The sequence below is a fragment of the Astyanax mexicanus genome, chromosome 13 (assembly GCF_023375975.1).
Source record: "Astyanax mexicanus isolate ESR-SI-001 chromosome 13, AstMex3_surface, whole genome shotgun sequence".
Lineage (NCBI taxonomy): Eukaryota > Metazoa > Chordata > Actinopteri > Characiformes > Acestrorhamphidae > Astyanax > Astyanax mexicanus.
This window is the reverse complement of record NC_064420.1, coordinates 35,581,897-35,609,769: the sequence shown is the minus strand read 5'-3', so window position 1 is coordinate 35,609,769 and position 27,873 is coordinate 35,581,897. Positions and strand designations below refer to the sequence as shown.

At 36.5% G+C, this 27,873-nt stretch overlaps 2 protein-coding genes and 3 long non-coding RNA genes across 16 annotated transcripts in view; 2 read left to right on the top strand and 3 right to left on the bottom strand.

Annotated features, from left to right (window-relative positions):
• kcnab2b (potassium voltage-gated channel subfamily A regulatory beta subunit 2b) overlaps positions 1–919 on the top strand; it is a 111,122-nt gene extending 110,203 nt beyond the window's left edge. For all 6 annotated transcript variants that reach the window (XM_049462729.1, XM_049462727.1, XM_049462726.1 and 3 more), the window contains one exon: positions 26–919. In XM_049462729.1, the coding sequence (XP_049318686.1) occupies positions 26–115 (90 nt within the window). In that variant the 3' untranslated portion in view covers positions 116–919. The remainder of the gene's footprint in view (positions 1–25) is intronic.
• Positions 920–6,679: 5,760 nt separating this feature from the next.
• Positions 6,680–12,859, top strand: LOC103028853 (uncharacterized). 2 transcript variants are annotated; one of them, XR_002650933.2, is made up of 5 exons: positions 6,680–6,905; positions 7,837–7,875; positions 10,728–10,877; positions 11,344–11,419; positions 12,519–12,859. It is a non-coding gene; the product is annotated as an uncharacterized LOC103028853 (long non-coding RNA). The 2 variants fall into 2 exon arrangements; XR_001518638.3 differs by lacking the exon at positions 7,837–7,875 and having other exon boundaries at positions 6,685–6,905.
• Positions 12,645–18,209, bottom strand: LOC103028539 (uncharacterized). Of its 4 annotated transcripts, XR_002650932.2 has the most exons (7): positions 18,094–18,209; positions 16,661–16,736; positions 15,909–15,979; positions 15,382–15,555; positions 15,022–15,091; positions 14,261–14,365; positions 12,645–12,779 (listed from the first exon to the last, which is right to left on the bottom strand). It is a non-coding gene; the product is annotated as an uncharacterized LOC103028539 (long non-coding RNA). The 4 variants fall into 4 exon arrangements; XR_002650931.2 differs by having other exon boundaries at positions 15,909–16,736; XR_001518637.3 differs by having other exon boundaries at positions 15,442–15,555; positions 15,909–16,736.
• Positions 18,210–20,000: 1,791 nt separating this feature from the next.
• Positions 20,001–23,240, bottom strand: LOC111191945 (uncharacterized). 2 transcript variants are annotated; one of them, XR_007423969.1, is made up of 6 exons: positions 22,940–23,240; positions 21,766–21,916; positions 21,228–21,294; positions 20,608–20,747; positions 20,387–20,497; positions 20,001–20,256 (listed from the first exon to the last, which is right to left on the bottom strand). It is a non-coding gene; the product is annotated as an uncharacterized LOC111191945 (long non-coding RNA). The 2 variants fall into 2 exon arrangements; XR_007423968.1 differs by having other exon boundaries at positions 20,608–20,728.
• Positions 23,241–25,853: 2,613 nt separating this feature from the next.
• The window catches only part of megf6a (multiple EGF-like-domains 6a), a 127,065-nt gene continuing 125,045 nt past the window's right edge, over positions 25,854–27,873 (bottom strand). For both annotated transcript variants that reach the window (XM_022677438.2, XM_022677439.2), the window contains one exon: positions 25,854–27,061. In XM_022677438.2, the coding sequence (XP_022533159.2) occupies positions 26,985–27,061 (77 nt within the window). In that variant the 3' untranslated portion in view covers positions 25,854–26,984. The remainder of the gene's footprint in view (positions 27,062–27,873) is intronic.

Genomic DNA, 27,873 nt, shown 5'->3' with positions numbered 1-27,873 from the left:
AACGTATGTTTTTTTTTTCATGCAGGTTGTTCCAAAGTTATCCTCATCAATCACCCACGAGGTGGACAGTATTCTAGGAAACAAGCCGTACAGTAAAAAGGACTACAGGTCCTAAAGGAAAAGCGTTCCTCTGCTCTTCTGTCTGCCTGAGCTTTACACTACTGAATGAGATGTTGGCACACTGGACTGGCACGGTCACAGGTCCTGCTGGACAGGCCAACACACACACACACTCAACGGAGTCAGCTGATCCTAGCTGGGAGAAATAAACAAGCTGCAGAACGGGAAACGAGTGGGAGAGAGAGGGGCAAACGTGGACACAGATCTGACAGAGACCACCTCAACAAGAAGAACACTTACAACCTTTAAACCAGAGGAGAAGCACTGAAACAACACACACTCATTTATTCACCCGCTCTTTCTCTTTCTCTTTTAGACAGTGTCTAACAAACACACAACACCTAACAGCTGGAGGTCCTGAGGAAGGCCTGTACCTGTTCTATTACTGCATGTGATTCACAGGCTAAAACACATGCTTTCTGTCTTTTTCCCTCCAGATATAACCTGTTTAGAAATGCTATTGGGAAATGAAGACAATATCATTTATTTATATTTACTGTGAGTGTTGAGATTACTCAAAAAGTAATTCTTAAATGATTACTCAGAACTTATAACAAAAAAAATTAATGAGATTGGTTGCTTTACTCATTACTTTCTTAAATGCAAATTTCACTCCTCATTATGTAGTTATGTAGTAAAGTCACATTCTAAAACCCATACAAATCTTTATAAAATCAGTGCTACGAGCTAATCTGGACAGTACAGCCATAATAGACATTAGTTTTTAATTTGTTTTGCTTTATTTAAGAACAAAATGTAGCAGGAGTTGCAACATTAAAGATGTACAAAATTTGTTTAACTGCTGTAACTGTGTTTATGCTGTGCACCATTGCAGTCACATGACCAGCTGATCAGTTAGCTGTTCCGAGGCATTAGTGCATGGCCAAATTGCACAGAAGACATATGAAAGCGTAGGAAAAGTTTAATGAATTGGCTTTTAAAGAAATATATGCTATGCTATATTCATTTATAAGATGGCATTGGTAAAGCACCTTTCAGTCACTGTTGGATATTTAACTGAACAATGCCTCACACTTGTGGGAGGGAGCTACAATTTTTCCAAACTTTTTTGCTCATCTAAAATCTATTATACAGCTTTACCTGTTGAACGGTGCTCGTATTACTTGTGCAGTAAAGCTACAAAGGCTACAATGATGTCCTTAACCTCCTTAACGCCAGAACAGTCTTCAGAGGTTTCTGCTACTTTGATCTTACTGATACAGGATTCTACTCTAATCCTTGTCTTCAGTTTCTTCATGTTCCAAACCCAAGCCAGAGTCATTTCTTTCCACAGTAGTTGTACATTGGCTTCAGGTTCTAATATAATGAGTGGACCACCTACATTTGAAAAGTGCCCTCCTGCCTTTAGTTTCTTCTAATTATCATTTCCCAGCAAACAGTTACATTCTGAAAACACTGTGAAAAGTGATGGTTTTGGTGCCCACAATATAGTCACAATGTTAAAATGCACTACATTCTAGAAATTGAATAATACAACATGATTTGAATTTGACAAAGTTGATAAAAATGCATCTTTTGACCAGGGGACAATGTTACCTAATGATGAGATTGTAAAACATTGTGGCAACATTGTTAATTGAAAAGAAAAAAAGAACAACCTTTGGACATCATTGTAGCAATGTTTTAAGAAATAGGATATATATATATATATATATATATATATATATATATATATATATATATATATATATATATATATATATATATATATATATATATATATAAAGACATGCAGCACATATTATCCACACAATAGTGGGGTCACTGGGCTGAAACCAAAGAACTCTTATTATGTATCTTTTCTCCTATAGATATGTACAAATATTTCCTTCTAAAATATTTGAAAACATTACAATTTTAATTTATTTAATTATTTAAAAAAATCTATGAATTAGAAATATTTTTATTGTAAGAATTGGAGTAGTAGTTCTTTTTCCAGCATCTGATATCTACTGATTTGCCTTAAAATTCAAATATAGCTTTAGTATTTGTTTATGTTAATAATTATCTAATTTTTAGAAACTACTGAAATGTACTGTTTTCAGGTCATCACTAATATATGTTCCGTTATGTGTATATTTGTGTTTTTCCCCCAAAATATGTCTTTTTTTCATTTGCATCCATTAGAGATTATGTTGCAAAATAAGATTATACATATGTAAGAAAGGAAGTACTCATTGGTAAAGGATTAATATTTATTTTAATTCTTTATTTTTTTGCCTCTCTTGGTGTGTTTTACTGAAAAGCAGTGTTTTTTGTGTTTTAAGGCAAGTGGCTCCATCTGCTGAGCCCTAGATACAACTACAGCAACACCAAATCCTCCCACCAGCCACTTACTACCACCTTCATCTCATTTAAGACTGACTGCTCCATTACTACAGTTCTTCTTTACATAGAACTACAAACACTCATAACAACATATCACCACTACTGAGAAACATATTCAGATATATTATGGTATTTTTTTTTTAAATATATAAAATATCAACTCATTTTTGTTTCATAAACTAAAAATCATTAGGCATGAAAATGAGTCTACACATCACTTCATATAGAAGATTTACCATCTGAATCATATTTTACAGTAGATGAATAGATGTTTATATGCCTGTATTTTCTCCAGACACTTTAATGGTTTGCTGTTTGTACAGTAGGCCATACAGTACAGTTTGTATAAAACTAAAACTGTTGGCACCTACTTATTAAGCTTGTATTTAAACTGAATAGCTGGGTCATTATTAGAATACTGTGCCTTTTGGTGTCTCATAATTTTATTTTAGCAATGTAACATATTTAAAAGACTTTAGACTACATAGAAATTATGTTTTCCCAACTGAATAACTTTCACTATATTTTGGTTCATTATATTTTCACTTTGAATTTTCTGTCATGCATGTAATGAGAGGGTGGACATGTGTTTAACATGTTGAGTTGCAGACATGTGTTCATGGTTCTGTTTCAAAGATACATTTTGATTTTCAAAAAATATTTTTAAAAATACTTAAAATTACTTAATATTTAATTACTTAAAAATTACTTAAAGGTCACCTTCTGCGAAAATCCGATTTTTCTTGTTTTTTGTGGAATACAGTAGGTCTCTCCGAGTTGAATGTGTACACCTGCACATTAAACTGTTTTGCAGCCCCCATTGTCTGCAGGAGCTAAGCAAAGAAATCCCCCCTCCCCCCTCCGAAAAACGGGTGAATTTTGAATTATCTTTCTGCCTACGTAGGCAGAAACTCACAGACCAGCCCACCTTGGCTCGAGAAACTCCCAGAGGCGGAGCTGAAGCGACGCAACATCACCGCTCATCAGTTAAGGTGCTTACACACTGCACGCGGTAGGTGCGGCGCGGTACGCTGACCCCCATAGGATTCAATAGTGTCTAGAGCGGTAGAGCGGTGCGTCGCTGCCGCGGAGCAGAGCGGAAAGCGGCGCGTTTCCCCGCCCATAACCACGCCTCCACCGCGCTACCGCTTACCGCGGGCAAAGTTCAACATGGTTCAACTTTGACCTCGCGGCAAGCGGTACCTCGGCAGAAAACGCATGACGTGAACTCACGCGACTAGAGAGAAACTGTAGTCCAAACAACAATAAACGTGCGCGAGAGACTAATAATAGCGATTAGTGAATCCCCTCAGCTGTACATCACTTCCCTACACTCATATAGAGATAACAGGAGGAAGAGAAGAATCAGAGCTTTGTTCTGAGGCTGAGAAACAGATACAGATCCACAGAGGCTGTAGAGACTCAAAACTACAAAACACCGCTCGCAGAGGTGATGGGTTTTAGAAAACTCCGCCTATTATCAGCAGGAGACGCTTGGCGTCAGCAGCAGCGCAACGCACCCGCAACTGACCAGCGTAGAGCAGAGCGGCAGCACAGCGGAATGCCGCGCGGCATACCGCGTGCAGTGTGTAAGCACCTTTAGGAGGTGGGAGGCAGTGAGCGGCAGAGCGGTGGAGGGGCGTCGCAGTGCTCCTAGCCAATCAGAGGAGAGATATTTGCATGCTGTTTGCATGTATGAATATTCATGAGCAAAGCTGGAATCCGGTCATTTTGGACACACCCCTAAAACAGTCCATTAAAAAAGAGCTATACAGAGACACCTGAGCACTTTTTTTTTTTTTACAAAAACGGCTCACTAGCATTCATTCATACTAGAGACCACAACTAGACATTTTAAAATGAAAGAAAAAACGACGGTAGGTGAGCTTTAAAAATGTACCACACCAGTCTGCACAACACTCCTGAGATGAGTATGAAGAGAATATTCAATTCAGTTCAATTCAAATGTATTTATATAGAACTTTTGACAACAAATGTTGTCACAAAGCAGCTTTACATAGAAACAGGTCCAAGAAAATATGAGAAATATTAGGTAAAATTGATATTATGAATTACTACATTTGCAGCAATTGTCTTCAGTCCCCTACAGCATAAAGGTTATGATGTCACTGATGTCAAATGTTAATTTCTTTAAAGGTTTTTTTTTTTCGTTATCCCAAAAGAAATTCTTAGACCTCGTTTAAATAGCTTGATATTTTTAAAATGAAAATAACTAAATAAAATATTGTTTAATCTTTGTTATTTAGACATTAAAATGAATAATACCCCCCAAAATCCTTTAACTTGAAGGTTAACAGAATAAATCATAAAAAAAAAAAAACTATACTGTTACACAGTGTTTGTATGAAATTTAAACAACTACCGGTATATTGTTGACACAAAAGGCACATTCTATTGATACTGACCCAGCTAAAGAATTAAGGCACTTTATATTATAAACTGAGATTCAGATAACACCACCATCACCATTCACTCTCCACACAACTCTCCTGTTCATAAATACAATAATAAGCCTGTCACCTGGTAAAGTGGTTAAATACAGTTATTACTCAACACAATCAGTTTTTTTAAAGGCTGTATTACCTGCAGAAAGACTGTAGAAGAACAGTGGATTTAGAGTGGATTAAGAGTCTGGTGAGGATTACAGTAAATGTCCATAAGCACTCATCTGTATTAAAGTCAGTATGTAGTGTAATTCTATACGTATCTGTATTCACTAAAACTGGACAGTATTTATGTACAGTGTGTGTTATAAAACTTCTTTCTGGCTGTGCTGGATGAGCGACCCTCGAGCAGCAAAACTGAACATATCTTTGCACTTGCTCAAAAAAGCCATTAGTATCTATTAGGTGTTGCTCCAGGGTTACGTGTGTAAGTGAGAGTGTGAGTGTGTGTGTGTTGATGCATGTAGAACTGAACAGCTGTTAGTGCATGTCCTTTTCTCTAACAGCCTATTAAAATTATTATAATTTACTGAAGGAGGGAATTCCTTATCCTGTAGAGTTAGCTCAAGTTGAGTACTTGTTGTATAAAGATGCTGAATAATAAAAGTCAGTAGTCCTATGTTATCAATAGGAGTGACTGTATGTACAGTACATTAAATTAGGATGTTTTGAGGATTTGACAAAAAGTACATAAGATTTTTGTTTTACAATCCAGGTCAGAGTTGACCGGTATATGTGTAAAGTTTGGGATACAAGATGGGATGTCAGTCCAATTTCTTGGTCTGATCTCTGTATACTGTACTGGTTTAATGGATGTCATCACTTTTGCCTTGGCGAGCATTTATTACATTGAGCTTGAAGAAAAATATGTACAGCTTATAAATTAACTGAAAATAAATCCATATTGCATAATACTTCAGTGGTTCTGGTGTGTGACTGAAATCTGTATTGTTGGTCAGTTAGAGTAACTGTAAAAGTAAATAAGATACTTTGGTAACATGAAGCTATAATTATCTCACATAATATCAAATTTGCAACTATAGGGTGTATTTCAATTCTATACTTATTACTCATACTAACTAGTTTTTGAGTATGTAGTATAGATAAAAGTGTGTCAAAGTTAAGGACAGTTTGTAACGTTTGGCTCAACAATGTACAAAAAATGTGATTTTTCAGCATATTGTGGATACTGCACCTGCGCAGATCTCCACAGCAAGAGGGGCTTTACGGAGCCAAATCAGAGACTTCAGGTCTCTTAACAATATATTCCAAATAACAATGAGTTTAACAAATGTTTTTTCAGCTTTAACATATTTTTTATTTTCTTGTGTAGATTTTGTTTTTTTGTGCAGATTTTATGTCAGGTCTTTTTTCTAATTTTATTTTTCTGTTTTATATATATTTTTTAACTTTCAGATATTTTTTTTTCAATTTCAGACTTGATCAGTATTGATCTTGCGAGGGGGCGTGGCCTCGAAAAGAGAAAGGGGCGTGACACATCCTCTCTCGTGCAGAGTTGCCGAGTTGCCAGGCTCGCAGTTTTGCCGCCAAATTGGGCTTGTTTTTTTTTTTTTTTTTTGGCTGTCTTGGATGATACGTCCTTGGAAGATTGACTACAACAATAAGGAGCAGGAGAACATAACGACATGAGGGAGGACAGCGTGAAAAAAAAGAGAGAGAGCGATAGAGAGAGAGAAATCAGAAAGGCGTAAAGAGTTAAGTAAAAGTCAGCTCTTTTGACCGGGATATAAAACTGTTATAAAATAACAAATAAAACACTAATATTATTAATGACTTTAAGATAAATAACAATACTGATAATACATAATCATGAATACTAAGTCGTACACTCAGTTGACTTTGGGCTGGATGCTTTTGCTGGACCTGGCAACCCTGCTCTCGAGGCACCTGAGTGAAAGGTGTGGCGGCGTTTCTCCCGCGTGCGATGGGCGTCGCTGCGGCAGCGCGCAGGTAAAGGTGCTTGCACACTGCACGCGGTAGGTGCGGCGCGGTACGCTGACCCCCATAGGATTCAATAGTGTCTAGAGCGGTAGAGCGGTGCGTCGCTGCCGCGGAGCAGAGCGGAAAGCGGCGCGTTTCCCCGCCCATAACCACGCCTCCACCGCGCTACCGCTTACCGCGGGCAAAGTTCAACATGGTTCAACTTTGACCTCGCGGCAAGCGGTACCTCGGCAGAAAACGCATGACGTGAACTCACGCGACTAGAGAGAAACTGTAGTCCAAACAACAATAAACGTGCGCGAGAGACTAATAATAGCGATTAGTGAATCCCCTCAGCTGTACATCACTTCCCTACACTCATATAGAGATAACAGGAGGAAGAGAAGAATCAGAGCTTTGTTCTGAGGCTGAGAAACATATACAGATCCACAGAGGCTGTAGAGACTCAAAACTACAAAACACCGCTCACAGAGGTGATGGGTTTTAGAAAACTCCGCCTATTATCAGCAGGAGACGCTTGGCGTCAGCAGCAGCGCAACGCACCCGCAACTGACCAGCGTAGAGCAGAGCGGCAGCACAGCGGAATGCCGCGCGGCATACCGCGTTCAGTGTGTAAGCACCTTAAGAGTGAGGCGCTGGCTGGTTTAACTGTTTAACTTTAGCTGTAGAGAAACGCGGGGCTAAAGTTACACTATCAGAGTGAAATTAGTGTTTTTAAAGGGGAGAAAAGTGACGTGTGGAGAATATTCCACAGTGAACACGGGGCTAGGCGCTAACTAGTATTAGCCTGTGTTAGCAGCTACATAGCTATAGCTATGTGTGGTAAATGTTACCGTCAGGCGGGTTCCGCTCACTGTGCTGTTTTCTGAGTGAATTTTATTAGTTATATATCTTGGAGAACATTGTGTGTATATTCACCAGCGTCTTATTAATGTTTCAGTTCCACCTTAAATCCGTATGCAGTTACAGGAGGCCGCAGGTAGGTGGCTGATTTTAACAGTGAAAAGCCGCATGTATAATAAACGCTGTTCAATCGCTCTGAATAAAAAGAAAAAACACAGGAAGTCTGAGTTTAATTTAGATTTTAACCCTTTTAGACCTTGCGACCATTACAATGGACATAATATTTAAAAAAAATGTTTTGTTGCACATAACACTAATTGAGGCTAATTGATACTAATTGATAGTGTTCTTCTGAATAGACCATAAACCAGCCAATAAACATATTTAATTAAACAATTAAACAGTAGCTTAGCCCCACCCACTGCACTGCAAACAGCATTCAACTCAGACATTATGACAGGGCAGCACTAGAGCCAATAAGGTAAAGAAACAGCTAATTTTATGGGATTTATCATGATTTTTTATTTATTTTATTTTTTTATAAAAAGCGTGATCAATATCAAATAGAAAAAAAAAACAAGTAAACATTTAGTTAATTTGATTTTTTGAATTCCACGCAAATTTTAGTACCTGAGGCCCCAGAAAAAAAGCGAATATTACAGACGAGGCTAAGTTTAGCTCAGTGAACAACCAGGCTGCACAGATTATATTAAAAGCCCCATAAACGAACACGAGAATAAAGGAAAACAGAACTGCTTACCAGCTTTGTGAATATTTAATTATATGTAATCATATACACACACTGTTCAATCACTTATTTTTCCAGTTATGCTTAGAATATGAATTAGCTATTTGCGTGTGGATTTTAAAGTATTCGGCCTGAGCTAATTTTATACTGTATAATTGACAACATGACATAGCATGTGACCACGAGAAAGTGTACAAGCTGATGTATATAATGTAGTTAGTATAATGCTAGTTACAATTTAAATATAAATGTTAGTTTATTCTTTTACAAGCTTGAAACGCAGACATTCTGAATTATTTCACAAAAATAATCTTTATCTCTTGCATCCTCCAAAAATAAATGCACATCTTATGTGAACAAAAAAAAAATTACAAGAAGTTAATTTTTTTGTCTTCACTCATAGTCTGTGTCAGTAAGTCAGTTTTGCTGAGGGCCTCATTTGCCTCATCACTGGTCTCATGTATGAAACCTCTCCCTTGAAATGGCATTTGTTTTTAGTACCTTTAGTACCCATCAAAATGCTTTGGTATGTGCTGTTTCTGCAATGAGAGATATAAATATAGATATTTAAATGTGTGCAAATCTATCAAATACAGTAAGGATTTGTGATGCTGAAACAAATACCAAATGGGGATCTTGTGACTTTGTGACTTGTCTGATGACTGAGGGGGAGAGTAAATATATAAAATGCATATAAAAAAAACAGGCCTATGTAGATAATAATGGCTTTAATGCTGTATTGTAAAAACAAATACAATGAGGGACATTGTGCCCATATACATTCTCTTATTGAATAAGCAAACAAATGTGTGTACAGTATATAGTACTAATTATACCATTCATTATAAAAACTATAATTTATAATGAATTAAAATAAAAAACAAACGTACTAGTAGTAACACTTGGAAAGTTACAAACTATAGACAATAATAATAATAATAATAATAATAATAATAATAATAATAATAATTTGTCATCCTGACAAAGTTAATACTCATTCTGTCCATGTATCCATTCAGATATAACACATAAAACAAACAAACTATGTCTCTTAATTACCTGAACCTGATTCAACACTGTAAATGTGTGGCGGTGTTTAGGTTTGCAGCGGCTTTTGCATATGTAGTGTATCAGAAAGGGGCTGATTGGGGCTACATAGAAAAATAAATAAATAAACAAACAAAACTAGAACATTATGTTCTACCCCCACTAACTAGTGCTAGTGGATAGATAAGAATTTTATTTAGGGACACAGTTCATTTTTGTAATGTTGAATTTAAGGGCTGCTCATCTATGAACATTTTTAATAATGGACACACATGAACCTTAACTAATCTTTTAGCTCAGGGGTGAATAAAATACCTAAGTATTTGATCCCTCATTTAAATACGCCTAGTTAAAAGTCTGAGACAGGACATTATGCAGTCGACAGGAGTGCTTTAGATCATTTTACCTTAGGGTTGTGCAAGACTCATATGCTTATAACTATATAGATCACCATATAGCACGTGTTCTACACATTCATTGACTTTTTTTATTACTCTGTTTCTTATTACATAGTGAATTACACTCAACAAATAACAAATATTTTGTTTTATTTTTTCATTTAATTAAGAGACCATGCAAATTGTTAAACAATTAAACACACTTTTCACTTTCACTATTCCGCTAAAATTAAATTGTGCATCTAACTTAAGCCAACCGCATGAGTTTAACAACTTTTATCTCAGTGCTTTAACTAACTCTGCTATGTTGATGAAACTTTTAGTTGATTGGGTGTGTTGGAAGCAGTGTGTGCAGAGCAGGGCGGGGTGCAGAATCAGGACTGAGAAAACTGTTTTGTGTGACAGAAGCTCAAAAGGGTTTGGCAGTATTTCGTTAGCATAATGCAGAATTTGTAAACTGTCCCGCCTACCGTGACCCTTGGAAACTCTCTTCTTACAGAAGAATTGAAATAAGGATGTTAAAGCTGCCTCTGGATAATTCTATGAATCCTGTGAAGTGCAACTGTCATGATGACTTATTATTATAAATTTACATAAAATGTCAAATCTGTGTTCATTACCACATGAACAGTAATCAGCAGTAGACTCTTATCCTGGCATTCAACAATAAGTTATTCTATGCCTAGTATGCTCACTTTCCAAGTCTTAAGTGGTAATTCATGTTGTTTGTGTACATGTATATAAATCATTTTAAAAAAGCCTATGCTTTAAAAGGATGTTTTTTTTCCCTTCTAGGAACAACTGAAGAGAGTTTCTTCAGAGACGACTGGCTAAAGGTTATCAGGTTATTCAAAGACTGCCTCTAGATGTCAACCTTTTTTCCTGACCTGCCATAAAGCAGCTCTACAGTAACCTAACTGATGAACAGCTGGACAATTTGGTGAGGTCAGTCAAGGCCATGACAGCACATGTTGAGAATGTTGAAAATGATGAAGCAAATTCCTACATGTCATGGGCCAGTGTGTACAGTAGAAAGAGTGTCACAATGAGCCAGCAATGTGATGTAACTCACAAGTTCATTTGATTTCTGTTTTTATTTTGCACGCACTAAAAATGAAACTCACATTTTAAACATCTGCTGGATCCCCCTGCCCTTGTCTCATTAAGGAAATTTTATTCACTACCTACCTGTTAAATTTTTTGTCTTCAAACCTGGGGTTCAGCGAAGCAGTCCACCAATCTTTGTCTTTATGGTCCATAAGTGGCCAGAGAGAAACCTCTCCTTACCTGGATTTTGTCAGTATACATCTTGTACCGTGTAAAAGATATGTAATGTGAATAGGCTTTTATTTACATATTTAAATACCAGATATGTTTGACATTTTTCACTGAATGATTCTCTTCATCCTAGGTGCTGCGACTGGTGATAAAGCATCCTCTCCACTTGCTGTTTCTTGAAGGTGGTGCAAAAGAGTCATTTTATTACGGTAAGGAAAAAATGACGCAGATTGGCCATTAGATTAAAATCATTAACTGGAACTACACTTTATCTTAGCAGGTGCACCCCCCATGCAGGAGCACATTGTAGTCCTATATCTCTGCATATTTCATTATCCTCCTTTCAACCTCTTCTTTAATGTTTGGGAATCCACAGGACCACTACAGAGCAGGTATTATTACAGACTGCTGTGTCTGATCCATTTGTACTAGAACACAACGACCACTATACCTTTGTTAAAGACCCACCACCCAATTAATAGCTGCTCTGTGGGGTCCTAATCATTGAACCTTATGTCTACCTACAGTGTCCTATGTGATCAGTGATTGTTAAAACAAATATTTTCTTTGCATTAAATCACTGCTTATATATTTGTTTAGGTAAATCAGTCATTTTTTTATGTATAGCTGTTGTGTAGTGTACAAACCTTTTTCACATTGCCTTCCATCTAGCTTTTTGTATGCCATTGTTAGAATTATTTCACAATAGTTAAACTAGTATGCAAAACTTGTATTAATTACCGTTGTGTATATTACTTGCCTCACCTTTAGTAGCCTTAAACCTCACATCTATTTAGCTTTAGAGATTTTATTTTAGAGTAAAAAGAGGAATGTATGTGGAAAATGTATGTGGAAGGGGTGTATGAACACATGAAATCCAATTTTGAATCAAACTTACTTTTATTTAACCAGAAATGTTAAGTGAGATTATTAGCCTTACAGGCTATGGGAAAATACAAGTTTTTTTTCCCCCCAAGCTTTTTTATCCTCAATTTCTGGTTGAATAAAAGTAATAACAGTAAAGTCAACATATGCTAGGGGTATAAATAATTGTATGTTTTGCTACCTTTTGTGAGGACCAGATGTTCTCAACCATAGAGGAATGTCATTTGTTGCTTTGTAAGGACTTTAATAAAATAAAAATAAAAAATCTAAGAGTGAAATAATGTTAAGGTTAAGTGTATGATACATGTATTGTATTATGTGAACAAAAGGTCCACACAAGAACAGCGAAACCTGTGTGCCAGATAAAAGAAACATGTTAGATGTTACCCTCTAGTAATATGTTTTTTCTCTTTCTCTCAACAGGATCAAGTGTCTGAGATGTTTGTCAACAGCAGCAGGTGCATTTGATTACACAATGTTAAATTATTGGCCTAGGTGAAAAGTCAAGTAGAACTCTTGAATTGGCCACAGGACAGTTCTTCAGGTAGCACAATTCTCTTGGCACATGCAGCTACAACAGTGTAACAGATGTTAGGATCCTTCTTCTGTGAACGAGGACCTTGTTCTGGGAGCCACTGAAGAAAGGTGACCGGTATAACAGGATGCTGTCCCCACCCTGATCATCTACAAAGCCAAAACATTCCATTAGCACAGATCATCATCATTCTGTATTAAAATCATTAAAATGTTCTAATTTTCTAAGATACTGACTCTTGTTTTTTATTGGCTGACTACAGCTGGTATATAAAAATATAAATTTGAAACTTCTCTTACAAAAGCACTAAAACCTGTTGGATTTTTTCTAGGGCTGGACCCGAATATTCGGGTATTCGGATATTCGTTCGTTGAGTAGGTATTCGTTTTTTTTCTCCTTTCCAGAGTTCCACCTCAGTCTAACCACTTCTGTTCTCGCGGGTCCCGTCAGAATATCTTGCGCGCGGGACAGAACTGAACTGTTATTGGCTGGAGCGGGAGTTTAATCCAGACGATGCGGGAGCAAATTAATAAATAGTTAATAAAACTGTAATAATTGTAAAAAAAAAAAAAAAACCTAAAGAAAACTCTCAACGCGCAGGATGGACCGACACACACACGCACACACCGATGGTGTTTGGACTGGGGTAAGGAACGGGACCGCACTATTCAGCGCTGCTGTTTTAATAAATATATAAGTAAATTTGAAGCATTAAATGTAGTTTATTTAATTTATATTAGGAACGTGGGGCGGGAGTGGCAGAAATGTGTATGTGGCGGGCGGGCGCGGGATTAAAAGAAGCAATTTTTTTGCGGAGCGGTAACGAGACAGAAACGCGGGAGCGTGGAAGAGTGGGTTTAAAAATCAGTCTCGCGCAGACCTCTATTATACATGATAAAAAAAAATGCAGGCTCTTCGAAACTGATTTATATAATAAAACGTAAGGGGTAATGTGGCAACAGTAGGGGCTAAATCGGTTACAAAAGCCTGGCCTACAAAAATGATGTCTGAACGAATTTCCTCTTATCTAATATAATTTAAAATGGTTTAAAAATATAAAATAATTTCTAAACAAACGAAATATTTACTATTGAGCTTATAGCCCAAGTGCAAAAATACAAAATCAGTAATATGCCCTGCACAATCCTTTAACCAAAATAGACCAAGTACAGTTTACAATGACTGTCCTCTAATATAATTAACAATGTTTAAGAATATAAAATACTTCCTGAACAAACGTTTTTTTTTTTTTTTTTTTTAAGCAAATAGCCTAAGTGTGAAAACACAAACAGCAATTTACTGGGCTGGCTTGCGCAGCGGAGAAACCGTGCAGCAGCAGCCTCCTAGCCTGCTTACGCAGCGGATAAGCCGCGGTGTGGGGCAGCAGAAATTCCGGGATGAAAACACAAAGAAATCTGGGCTAAAAACACAGAAAAAATATGGGGTGAAAACGTCTCGTCGGTCAGAGCAAATTGAACATTTTTCAGTGGATTAAAGGGGCCGTGATTTGCTTTTTTTTTTTTTTTTTAAACGAATATTCGCTTCGAATCAGTGCCGAATATCCGGAGCTCAAAAAACGCTATTCGGGCCAGCCCTAATTTTTTCCCCCATGAAATACAAAACAACATACCTTCAGCTGTATGAAGAAAGTGGATCATCTCCAGCTCAATCTGATCTCATTCCTCTTGACTCTCAGCTGAGGATGAATGGATAACATCACAATCTCTGCCTTGGCCTACAAAAAAAAATAACAGATATTAATTACCATGCTTTAATTTTAAAGTGTCTCAGAAAGAATTCTCAATAAATGCAGTCACTCTTATTTTGCTTACTTTAAATTTTCCCCAGGAACAAAAAGGGGCTGACATTTATTAAGGTACTTACCTGAGGAGTGAAATTATCTAATTTTCACTTATACTTCAAATATTACATTTAGCTATAATAAGAAAATACATGCTAACAAACTCCTTAAATGCCTCTCAACCGAAAACAAATCTGCTTTTAGATACAGTGCACCAGTGAGCTGGAATTCACTACAGAAACGCTAAACTCAGTTCACTGGTGAAACTAAATCATCTTAAACTTTTAGTTTCTAACTGCTTTCAGACAGCCTTTTTTTTTTTAACTTATTTTATTTTGTCCTTTCATTCCTTATTTTTAGCTACTTCTATTGTTTTTCTTTTTTATTCTTCTAATTATTTCTCTTTATTTGACTTGGTGACAAACTCTGATTACTTTTTCCAGTTTATCTGCCCACTACAAAGATAAACGCTCCATGGGCTTAAAAGCAGGAGTTAGGCAATCTTGTGCCAAACGAACAGCTAAAAATTCACCGACTGTCCTATTTATAAAAATTGAGCAGGAATGTATTGTGGTAAAAAGACAACATACCTGTACATGCCACTTTCAAAGTCCATCAGAGTTGTCCATCTTAAGTTGTGGTCCCTCAAAGTCACCACTTCTATACACAGAAATACAAACAATTTACAATGGTGCTCAAGGGGCTTGTGTGGCTTCACATCTGATATTACAAACTACCCTCAGATTACTTTGTGCTGCTGATAAATAAACAGGGGTCTGTATTTTCTCAGTTTTAATTACACAAAAACTACATAGAACATAGTACAGATAAATCTATATTCCTATTTAATTCTGGTTTAGTTGCCATTTTATCCATAATATAACTAGAAGATGAAATCAAACTCTGATTATGATAGTTTGCAGTGAAATAGCATTAGGCTTTTGTTTTACCTGTTAGATTCTTTTCCATGAGCACCCATATTCAACTCCTGCCTCCCCAAAAACTGTCACCTTTTAGCTGTGGCCACTGCAGAATGCCTCCCCCCAGAATGCTTGTTCTTGAGATTTGGATGTTAAACTGCTTCTCAAATGTTCCCTTTTGTGGTGTCCAAAACCTCAACAACACTGCAAAACAAAAACGTACAATTAATATCAACTCATAACAGCTCACCTTAAAAAAAAATAAAAATAAAGTTGTTTATACAGCTCCCCAAATGCTTTTGTCTCTTGTACACATAATTAAACAGATTACTATCAGTTATTATTTTTAGGTGTTGGGAACAGAAACCAAACTGGGAAAAAGAACGCTCATGATACGATTAAAAAGCAAGCACAATGGAGGCAAAACTCCAAAAAGCAAAATATTACACAGACACCTCATTAAGTGAGATTGAAAATTATTGAAAAAATAAACAGTCATGGTCAAACAGAGAAAATGCTGAACATACATACATTCTTAAAAGGAACACATCACTTACCATCAGTTTAACTCCCAACAGCAGAAAGATTCCCAACTGTACCAGTGCAAGCATCCACTCCACATACAACACTCACAGAAACAAGAACAAAAAAAAGAACAAAACTTGTAAACAAATTAGGATAAAAATGAACAGAACATAAAAAAATTACAACAAAAGAATCTCAATAAAAGAATTAAAGTCTGAAAGCATCAAAGAAGATTGCAAACAGGTTGACTCTAAATGATGTGCAAAAGGTCACAAAAAGCAGAAAGGGTTTCCCCCACAGTTCATATCTGCAATTGGAGGCAAATAAGAAAACATGTAAGCAATTTTATGTACCAAGGAGACTGACTAGCTAGTCATTTGATTGGTGCCTGCCTATAGTTATGAATTTATAGTGATGTCTTAGAAGTCTTAAAATTTGTTGGACAGTTTCTGTAATTGACTGTATTTGAGCTGTTTTATGACCAAAATGATAAATATTCTTAGATATTACACTGTGTTCATGAAAAATAAACATTCTTTTTTTATAATGGAGTACTGTGTGTGTTAAGTGTGTACTTTCTGGACATCACTCGGACATCTCTAAGACATTACAAAAGATCCACAATATTCTGTTAAACCACTTGACCAAAATGTATATCACATTACTGTTGTACATTACATATTTCACAGCCACATTTATCTCAGCATCTTCAGCTGGATCTTATTTGGATTTTAGTTGTTTGTATGGGTTTAAAATTAATGTTTTAGGACTTTTTTTTGTTCACCTGTTGAATTTTAGAGTAATTATCCTCCAGTCAGTCCCTGCATCTTGAGATACTCATGCTAAAGTAGTTCAAAGATCTAAGAGAACACAGAATGCTGGTGATAGCTATATGCATGAAGACGAGCATAAAAAAGTAACATTTTGGCCTGTAACAGTATGCATTTTATTTACTTGTCATATATATAAAATAAACATGATGTTGAGGGAAGGTCAAGTCTTCTGTGTAGTAAGAATGATGCACCAGTTGCCCTGTCACAATAAGAACTTTATATATGATATCCTTTTAATATCAATATATCATCCCAGAAATATATGATAAAAAAGTAATTTTAAGACCATTAATTGCCACTGACATAATTATAATAGAATAGCATAACAAAGCATTCATACATTTTTAAAGACAACACTTGTGTAATTAATCATAGCTTGGGAAATGTAAATATATGTTTTTCTTTACCTACTGCACACCGCAGTGCGTGTATGACGTTTCAGTTGAAATACTGTTCACTGTTAATCCTTTAAACAAACTAACAAATTAACACAATAGATATCCCGATTATCACATATTATTGAGGTCATGTCCATTTATTGCACGAGACAATTTAATTATCGTGACAGGCAATGAACCAGTGATTGTGTCTTCACATGCACGAGAACTGGAGAATAGCTCTGCGAGTCAGTTTCCCAGACAGGAATTACACCTGGTCTTGGACAACAAAGCATTTTGAAGGGAGATTTTCAAAAGATACACCACAGAATCCTCTCGCTATTTTTACTTTTTTTCCCCCAAGTAAACGAACTCATCAACTGATTCAGACCAGAGAAACGAACTACAGGTAAAAAAAAACCCCTAAGACTTGGCATAATCCCTGCCCTAAAGTATTTTACACCATAGTTGTAACCTAGCTAACTTATACTTCAATGTAAAGCGCTTAGAAAACATTTCTACATCCGACTTTACAAACAACGTAATATTTTATTATATGTGTACTTGTGTGTATATAAGTAAAATGGTTCCTGGAACAGTGCCATTCCTCCTGGGTGATTAATAACCAATTTTTATATTTTATGTTGTTATATCTTATTTTATGTATATTATATTAAAGTCTAATAAAGTTCCTTTTTATTCTGAGCGTTTAAACAGCGTTTATTTTACATGCGGCTTTTTACTGTTAAAATCCGCCACCTACCGGCGGCCGCCTGACGGGTAACATTTACCACACACAGCTAAAGTTACCTGTGTAGCTGTTAGCACAGGCTAATGCTAACTAGCGCTTGCACGGCGTTCACTTTGGTAAATTCTCCCACAGCACTTACCTACCCTTTAATACGCTAATATCACTATTTTACTCTAATACTGTAACTATAAATAAGCATTTCTCTACAGAAACGCCTCAATAAACACAGTTTAAAAACCCAGAGCCTCTCTCTTACCTGCGCGCTGGAGCAGCAGCGACGCCATCGCACGCGGAACAACCGCCGCCCGCCGTACTGCGCAGGTCCTCTCGGGGTGTATCCGAAATGACCCGCTACTCCCTCATTAGTACTGCGCTACACACGGAATTCCAAGTACGTCTCGCTGCAGCCTGTAGGAAGGCGGAGTTGGACATCCAACTCCGCCCACATCCAACTCCGCCCACATGTGCTCTTGTACGCCAACCCCCCTACTTTTTTGTTCAAGAAGCACTGTGTGCCACGTGAAATACGCATATAACGCCGATGTTGCGCTAAATTTACGCATATCTTGTGAGTAGTTCCACCACGTAGCCTTGGCTACAGCACTACACATGCTGTAGTGTAATGCACAGATATCACAAAAAATAGGCTATATATACAGTACCAGCCAAAAGTTTGGAAACACTTTCTCATTCATTTTTGGTTTAACATTGTAAATAAAGTAATACATAAGGAATCATGTGAACTTAAAAGTGTATGATTTTATTGTTTTTCTTATATGGCATGCTGCTAACTTGTGGTTTATGAGGCTGGTAACTCATTCTGTGTAACAGAGGGAACTCTTCTTTTTCATCACGTGTGCCATTTCTCCTTTATTTTATACAATAAGCAAATAATTGCATACAACGATTTGCTGTTTCCAAAAGATCAATTGCCTCTGCCCTGTATATCACAATACATTATACATTAATCTGTCCCACTCACCAGCAGAGTAAGCCATTATTTCACTGCATTAATCCTTACATTTAAATTTGTTAAACTAGTTGCCAGAGTGTGTAGATTTTATAAATTTATTTTAGACTGGTAAATATCTCCAGAATTATTGATTAGCTATCATAGGAATCATTATTTACTTATTATATAAAGTTAAAACTTACGATATACAGTTTTTGGTTATGTTCCATATGAAATAAAGAGCACATTATCAATCATGGCTTTGCACTGGTAGAGGCTGGTCAAAGGGTGCATCTGATTATTAAAGTGTTTGATTGTTAGATCACACCTGTTCTCTGTACTGTAATGCTCTATACTTCATATTACAGATAGACAGTGCTTCTTATCACCACTCAGCAGGGGAAAGGCTATTTGTGTCATAGGCATAGCTAATATATAATAATGATATTAGAAGTAATTCTGCATCTTCACTGTCAACAGGGTGCTGAAAATATTACAGATGAGAATGACACAGCTGCACTGTATAGCATACAATTTAGGACCACCACAGAGCAGCTATTATGTGGCTTGTTGGTTATTCACAACACTACAGTGACACTGACATAGTGGTGTTAAGAGCTGTGTTGGTATGAGTGGATCCGACAAAGTAGTGCCTCTGGAGAATTTAAACACCTCATTGTCACTACTGGACAGGAAATGCTCCATCAACCAGCATCATGTGGGCAGCGTCCTGTATTCAGCATCAAGTAGGCAGCATCCCATGGGCACTGATGAAGAATTTGCAGATTTGCAACAAACTGTGCAGCAACAGATTTAAAGATTCTGTCTCTGACTTTTCACTCACAATGTAAAGCAGCTGTTGGTAGAAGTGTCTAATAGAGTGAACAGTGTTTTATACCTATTGTATATTATACACCAGTAAACCATTATGCAACTAAAGTGTCCTAGATGCTAATTGGAGCTAAAAAAAAAGAATAATAGAAGCAGAAACAAGCAGGTGGTAATAATGGTATGCTGGATAGTGTATAACGATAGAGTACAATATATCAAATGCTGTGGTTTCAGAAATTAAAATATATGTATACATAGCTATTTTGTCAATAATAATAATAATAATAATAATAATAATGATATCCCTCTCCTGCTTCTCCTCTCCCAATTTTGTATGGCTGACAGTAGTTCCCAGGGAAATTAACTCAATTTACAAACACTTTGTCCAAGCTAATACAATATCTTTATTGGCATTTATTGGCACACTAGCCTTTAAAATGTTTGGTTACATGCTTTGGTCAAACAAATACAGAAGTCTTTATTTAAAAATGCAACACCCAGCCACTCACACTCAGCCACTCACACACCCAGCCACTCACACACCCAGCCATTCATGAAGCTGGTTGCAGAATCCAGGGTGCTCGTTTTCGCTGTAAAATGCCACAAGCTCCCCTCGTCTCCCATGCCCAACGTAGCCTGTAATATAAGTAAAAACACACACTTTCACAAAGTAACAATCTCCCAAGCCCCAATACCTTAAATATATTGACTTACCAATTTCTGACCTCAGGAAAAAATTATCAAAATTTATTTAGAACAAACATACCCAGTATGTAGTCTTTATAAGTTTCTTGACAGTTCTGGCAGCACTGCAGTTCGTACATCCTGCGAAACTCGTCTTTACATGCAGCACTGTGATGTTTTCATGGCACTACACCTGTAGGTTTAAAAAAATCAAGAATTTTAAAATGATTTCAAAATCAGTGAGTGTAATTCCTTTTCTAAGGGAAAACAAACATCTTAACTGTACTGAAATATCATGCTTACTGTCAAGCCACTCGAAATGTGCCCAGGCCCGGAATGATTGTTGTCCAAACAATGTCCCGGAAGAGACGACAAACCAGTGACAGCTTTAAAAAAGCTTTGTCACCCTCATCCAGAACTGTATCTATGAGAATAAGGGGCATCTGTGAAAAACATTATAGAAGCATGTAGATTTTGATTCATGAAAATTATAGTAATTGAAAAAAATGACCAGATAACATTCTAAGGCTGCAACCAATTACTATTTTGGTATTCTATTAATCTGAGTTGGCACTTATTATTTCAATCATATCCCCAATCTCTGATTACTGTAGGAATGGCTAGCATTTTTGCCTGAAGACTGTAGTCAGCCTCATTCTGTTGACTAATCTCTGCCTTAACGTAACAAAACAGCTCTCTGCTTTTCTATCCCTTTAAAATGATAGCACTCCAATAGCTTATGGGCTTCAAATGTCCTTGAAATGACTAGTCAACACTAGGTCAAGTTGAAATTTCAAATAATGTCAACTTATCTTTTCAGCCCAATTCAGACTTTTGAAAACAAACCACAACAGTAAAACATTTTAAATGGCCCAGTTAAATTAACCCGAAATAAAAAAAAACACACATCCACACCCTCACACCTGTTCAAAGGAGACGTTGCCCATTCTATCTCCTTCATCAGTCACACGTTCAACACGCTGAACTTTCCTGAGAGAAAATATAATAATTAATATAATTAATACCATGCACAGAGGAAGCAAGACCAGAACTGGGAGAAGGTGTATCAGGAGTAGCTGGCAGAGGGGGAGCTGGACGTGCATCAGAAGTAGCAACAGTCTGTGGATTAAACACTTCTGCTATAATGGTCTTGGTTGCACTGCTGCACAGAGATACATGATGTCTGAACTGGTCTTTGCATAGTATTGTATGGCTGCAATAGACACAATAAAAGTGTGCTGTAGGTGTGCAGTTTAGAGATGAAGGAAACTGTAAGACCAAAATGCACACAACATGCAATTAAGCCTATAAATATTAATATTCTTCAACTCATTATGCCCATCAATTGAGTGTAAGATGTAAGTGCATTTGTTGATTCAAGATATTACATTTACATGTTTATTTGTTATAGCCAATAAAATCAATATCTCTCTCTCTGTTTAAAGAAATACTTCCCCATACCGTTATTCTCGACTGCTTGTTTGATATGGTTTTGTAGATGTAGGCTGTTATTAAATCGCTGGTCAGTGTCAAAACTGAAGCAGGGGCATTTGAAAACACCACACTGGCCAAACCGTGAAGGGTCAGGAGTGGCCTGGACATGTGTTGGATGCTGTAAAACAGAAAGCAACAAAACACAACATGAGCTTACAATTACTATATCGGTGCACATTAATTGTAACTACATTCAGTACAAAGGTAATAAATGTGCATCGACTTAACCCTCCTGTTACGTTACGGGTCAAATTGATCCATTTAGTAAGATAGTAAAAGTATTTTTTCTGTATGAAACGTCTTCAGCTTGCCTTTATTTGTATAATTAACATATAACATGAAAATGGTTAATTTCATATTTGCAACAACCCCCTGCAAAAACTAAAACGAAATTGTAATGTTATGTTTCATTTATATGTAAAAATATTGTGTTGGTCGTTTAAAAGTAACAAAGTAGTAAAACAAAAAAAAAAGTAAGATTTTTTAAAATGGAAAAACAAGTGAATTATCCTAATTGAACTATTACCTCTATTGTACACTATTGTACTAAATGTTGATAGAACATTCAGAAATATTTTGGATAATTAAAAATGAACCAGGTCAAATTAACCCGGGAATACCATTGCTATTCCTGACAAATTAAATAGGAGGATTAAGCATTGATATCTTCAAATATTTATTTGTATGACTAAGACTTTGAACCAATTTTAGTTAGCTAGATTATCTTGCTATCTTGTTAGCCAATTAACTTCTTGTATAGACAGTTTAAACAGTTTTTTAGGTTAGCTGACTATGACCCCTAGCTATGCCTAAAACAAAACTGATGCCTAGCTCACTACTAGCTATGAGAGTTTATCTGTGATACCATTAATTGGTAACATTTTAGCCCATAAAACAGAAGGTAAGATAACTAAAGTTTGAATTAGACAAGACTGGGTGCAATTCTGCATTAGAATCCATCAAAAAAAAAACGGCAATATGATTAGAAGCAAACAAACCACATGGTACACGCGCCGATGTAGAACCTTCATGTGCGTATCAACGACTCACAGTTTACTCATAAAATATAATATAGAAAAACAAGAGGACATTATAAAAATAGCTCTGTTAACCTAAAAAATAACTCAATATTTGTACTTACCGCCATAACCGGAGATATAAATCAGATAGATGCTTTAGCTGCTTTCTCGGCTACAATTCCTGTTTACCTGGAGTAAATGTAGGCGTTCGTGACGGACGTAAGGTGGGTGTTGCTTTAGACGTAAGGCGGAGTTGGACATGGGCGGAGTTGGATGTGGGCGGGGTTGGATGTCCAACTCCGCCTTCCTACAGGCTGCAGCGAGCGGCTCCTCCGGAATTCTGTTTAGTTGACTAAGTAGCGGGGAAACACGAGTGAATTCGGACAGACCCTTATCATTAACACGCGGCACTCCGCGGTCACTTAAACCGAGATACCCCTCGCTGCAGAACCACAAGTCCAGGGGGTGGGGGTGGATCTGATCCAAGGGGTGGAGCCTGACCTCCTGACCACCCATATCTTCTTTTCATTGGTTTTAAGTCATCGCATTTCAATTCCTCGTTAAACTTAACACGTGTCGCTTACGTTTCCCGACCAGGACTTATTTTATCTTATCAAATAAATCCTGGAACCCAACCTTAAGACTTTTACCGTTTATAGATCAAAATGTTATTTGCTACGTAGCACATTTAAATCACACAATACAGATTTAAAAGAAGGAACATGTCTGTGATTACAAACATAATAAAATGCTGTACATTTCCTATATAATTATTAACTATTTCATTTTTTTATCTTTAATAAAAAGGGCCTAAATAAAAAATAAAAAATAAATAATTAAAATAAAGGATGCCAATGAGTGTCTTATCTACCAGCTACCATGTTCATTTATTATTACAGATATTAATACACAATCAAAACGGCGAACAAAGTCAAAGTTAAATCAGCTTTAACCGTCAGTTAGCCACCTACTAGATAGCTTAGGTTGTTCGCGCAAACAGAAGCAATCAGATTTTCAATTAAGTAAAATCACCCAACGAAACTAATTAATAGCATTAGCAAAATGAAAATGTGTCTATTATGAACTTACTTTCACGTTCGTGATTGTTTACTTGACTCCGAAAGGCGAGTGAGTAAAACCGGATGGGGAAGAGTCCGATCTGCTTCAGACCAATGAAAACACGACGTAGGAAGAGTTGGATCAGATCCAGCCCCACCCCCTGGACTTGTGGTTCTGCAGCGAGGGGTAGTTGCTTAAACCCACACCTGGCTGTCTAAAGAACTGTGACTGTGACCGAAATGGCTCCCTACTCCCTCATTAGTGTTGCGCTATGTAGGGAGATACTAATAAGTTCATTAATTAGTGGTGAAACGGGAGTGAATTCGGACACTAACTCATCATTATCATGCGCCAGCACCGGTCGCATAAACACACACAGGTGAGGGGGGTCAGAACACCGTGTTTAAAACTCCGTAAACACACTGAACTGAGCTCTGAATTAAAGATAGTGAAGCTCTGAGCTGATCGTGAAGTTATTTATCTGTTTGTTATATGTACGCTGTTTTAAAAGGTGATCCTCACATTACTGAACTGCATGAAGAAAACCTTAAAAATAGCAGCATACACCGGCTCGCACTGTTGCCAGATTGGGTGGTTTGATGCCAAATGTCGAATTGTGTCTGAAATTGTTTGGAGGAAACGCTGTGATTTGACAGGTGAACAAAACTACCAAGTGTAAAGAGTTTGGAAATTTAACTCGGTGGTGTTATAGTTTGATATCTAACCCTGCTGTGACAGAGCTTTTAGTCCTGCTGATGGAAATCTGAAGCTTAGCTTTCTTTCATTGCTTGCAAGGTTGTTTTTATCTACTGTTTTTACGTTTTTGTTTCGTGTGTCTAATGATACAAGGCATAATACAAATATGCAGATAAACTCATTTAAATATCATTTTTTGTAATTAGTGATATTTAAGATATTTATGGTATGACGAACATCAGTTGTTTCGGTGGTTTTCTCAGTAATTTTGTGGATTTGAAACACGTTTTTCCCTGTGAATTGGTTTTATCTAAATCCCACTGTAACAATCTGGCAACCCTGGCGGCTCGCTGTCCGCTCTGTTTCTTCGGCTGTCTGTTGCTTAGTAGCGAGACCCGCAAAGCATTTTGGGACACATTCAGCTCGCTTAGGAAGCAGCGAAGTTTACTATAAATCATGATGCATTATGGGAGTTTTTAGTGCCCTCAAAATCACGTTCGAATCCCCCCTTATGATTCGGACACTCAAAGAAAAATGTCTGACATACTTAATAGTGCCCTAACTAGTAAATAGGGAGGCATTTCGGTCACAGCCTGTGTTTAAAACTCCGTCTGCAGGAGCTGTGCATTGAATCAATGTTAGTAAAACTCTGTGCTGAACACGGAGTAATCTCTCACCGCTACATTACACTGCTGAATGAATTACAGGGCAAATATGTGAAATTAACAGCGTCCAGTGGCTCGTAATGTTGCCAGATTGTGAGGTTTCATGCCACATTGGTCTGGTTTTGTCTGAAATTGACTGGAGGAAGAAACCTTGGAAATGTTGGAACATGAAGAAATGGCTAACCTGGCAGTGACAGTGATAAAGATCCGAAAGTAAAAAAAATAGATCTGAAAGTGATATAAAAAAATCAGAAAATTAAAAAAAGATCCAAAAGTGAAAAAAGATATGAAAGTAAAAAAGCTCTAAATGTTAAAAAAAAAATCTGAAAATGAAAAGAGCCCTGGAAATTGATCTTAAAATGAAAAAAAAAAAAAAGATCTGAAAGTGAAACAGAAATAGATTTGAAAGTCCATTGTGTCATTGAAACTTATGGTGATGAGTGGAAATGATCATCATATTAAAACTAGCCAGCAGACCTGTGGTGGCTTTACATTTGAAAGACGTTTTGCTGTCCATGATTATACACAGTCTTTGGTAAGTTATCATGCCCCGAATTGTGGTGCCAGACTCTCAGCATGACCTCAGACTTTATAAGAATTAAACGCTACAATAAAATTTTACACAAAGAAAGCTTTATTTCAAAGCACTATTTACAGCTGAAAAGAAACAGAAGTGCTGTATTTATCCCTGCTTAAAACGGCTCTCCGGTATTGAAATATGTGAAACATGGTGGTGGGAGGGCCACACAAAATGCATAGCTCATTTTTCAGTTTGTGGATACCGAACACAAATAACAACTGCCTGTGCTGATCTGTGTTTGATACAGATCATATAGAAAAATACATCACTTGACAAAATACTCTTTTATAAATGTAACAATATAAACAGTAACAGTTCTTATACAGTACGGAGGATTTTAGCAATTATGATTTACAGTACTTATTATACACTTCGACACATGCAGAAAGAAGAACAAATGTATATATTGCTTCAAAAATGAATATTACACTTTTTATGTACATACCATATGAAATGTTGCATAATTCAGTACAAATTAATTAACGATGTGTGAATAACCTGCCATTAAAAAAACAAACAAACAAATCACAACTGCTGCCCTATATTCACACTGCACACTTCTGTGCACATGATATGTTTTGAAAGACAATTTCTCTAAAGAAAGTGAGATATGACATTTGTAAAAGCCTGGGCATTCTCATTTAAATTATATTTTGCTTATTTTCTAGGTGAAAATCAGTTACAGCAAATTTTACTATGGCACTTTTCTTTTTTTTAGAGCACAATTTTTATGTTGGAAAAAAAAACACAGTAATTTTCTTATATTCACTTAGAAAATGTTAAATACTGTGTTGCCCAGAAACTTTTATTCTTACAAATGCCAAACAATAAGTAATGCTTACCAGAGTTGCTCATTCATGTATATAAATATATATGTTTCACACAATTTTTTTTATCTATCCATTGTCTCAGGAAGATTTGGGCTTTCCGTGAACATACTCCTTCAGTGTTCCTCTCTTCCGCTTTTCATGTTTCTCCTTAACAGGGAGTCCTTAGATATGTTGCAGTGTACAGTGCTGGTCTGGAAATATATGCAAATGTAAAAAAAAAAAAAAAGTTCCCATCAGCACGATCAAGTTTCTTCAGGTACTGTAATAAAGTGTTCCCAAGGTTTTTGTAGTGCACTTGTTTGGTTTGCTGTGAGGCTAAATGAAGATTCTGGAGCTGTTATACTGGTGATCTGGGTTGTGGTTGATCCTTCTTTTTGCTTCTGTGAATGTGATGATTAGACGTAAGAAAGCTGCCTGTAGAGGAGAGTCAAACAGGAAAGTTACTGAGGTGAAGGTAACAGACAGACAGACAGATAGATTATTTGTATTTATTATTTCCCTCTTTATTAATCCCAGAGGGAAATAACAGGATTGATTCCTTTAAGTAAATATGCCCCAAGTATTCATATTCATTACTCAGGTAGAAATAGATATTAGGTTTTAAAATACTTCTATAGGAATAAAAATATCAACTCAAGCTTTTAACTCAAGTAAAGTGTAAAAAAAAGTGGTTTCACATAAAGTATAAAAGTAAAAGTCCTCCCCATAAAACACATTTTTTTTCTATGACTATTATGTTATATTAAAATGTTAATGTAATTTTTGATGCACTAGGGTCCCTGTTTCATCTGCATAAACGCCCATTGTAAATGACTGTATTTCAGCAGAATGTAAATATATTAAAGAAGCTTAGTTGGACGTCTGTCTAGAGTTCTCTAGAGTCTCTGCTTGGATCATCTTCATCTTCAAGTGTGACTGCGAATAAACCAATAGGGTGTCGGAATGGTATATGTTTATACTTCTCATACACTTAAAATCAAATTCACTATCTATTTTTGAATGAGGAGAAGCCGGAATTAAAATAAGCAAGTAAAGAGGCTATTTTTTAAAATGTAAGAATTAGAAAGGTCAGATAATTGTGTGACAATTTAAGGAGTAGAAGAGAAAAGTAATCTGAAAAAAAATATTACTACTTACTAATAATACAGTAAAGTAAGTAAAGTAAAGTTATTAAGTATTAAGTACTTGCCACACCTCTGTTTCTAAATAAGAAATAAGAAATGTAC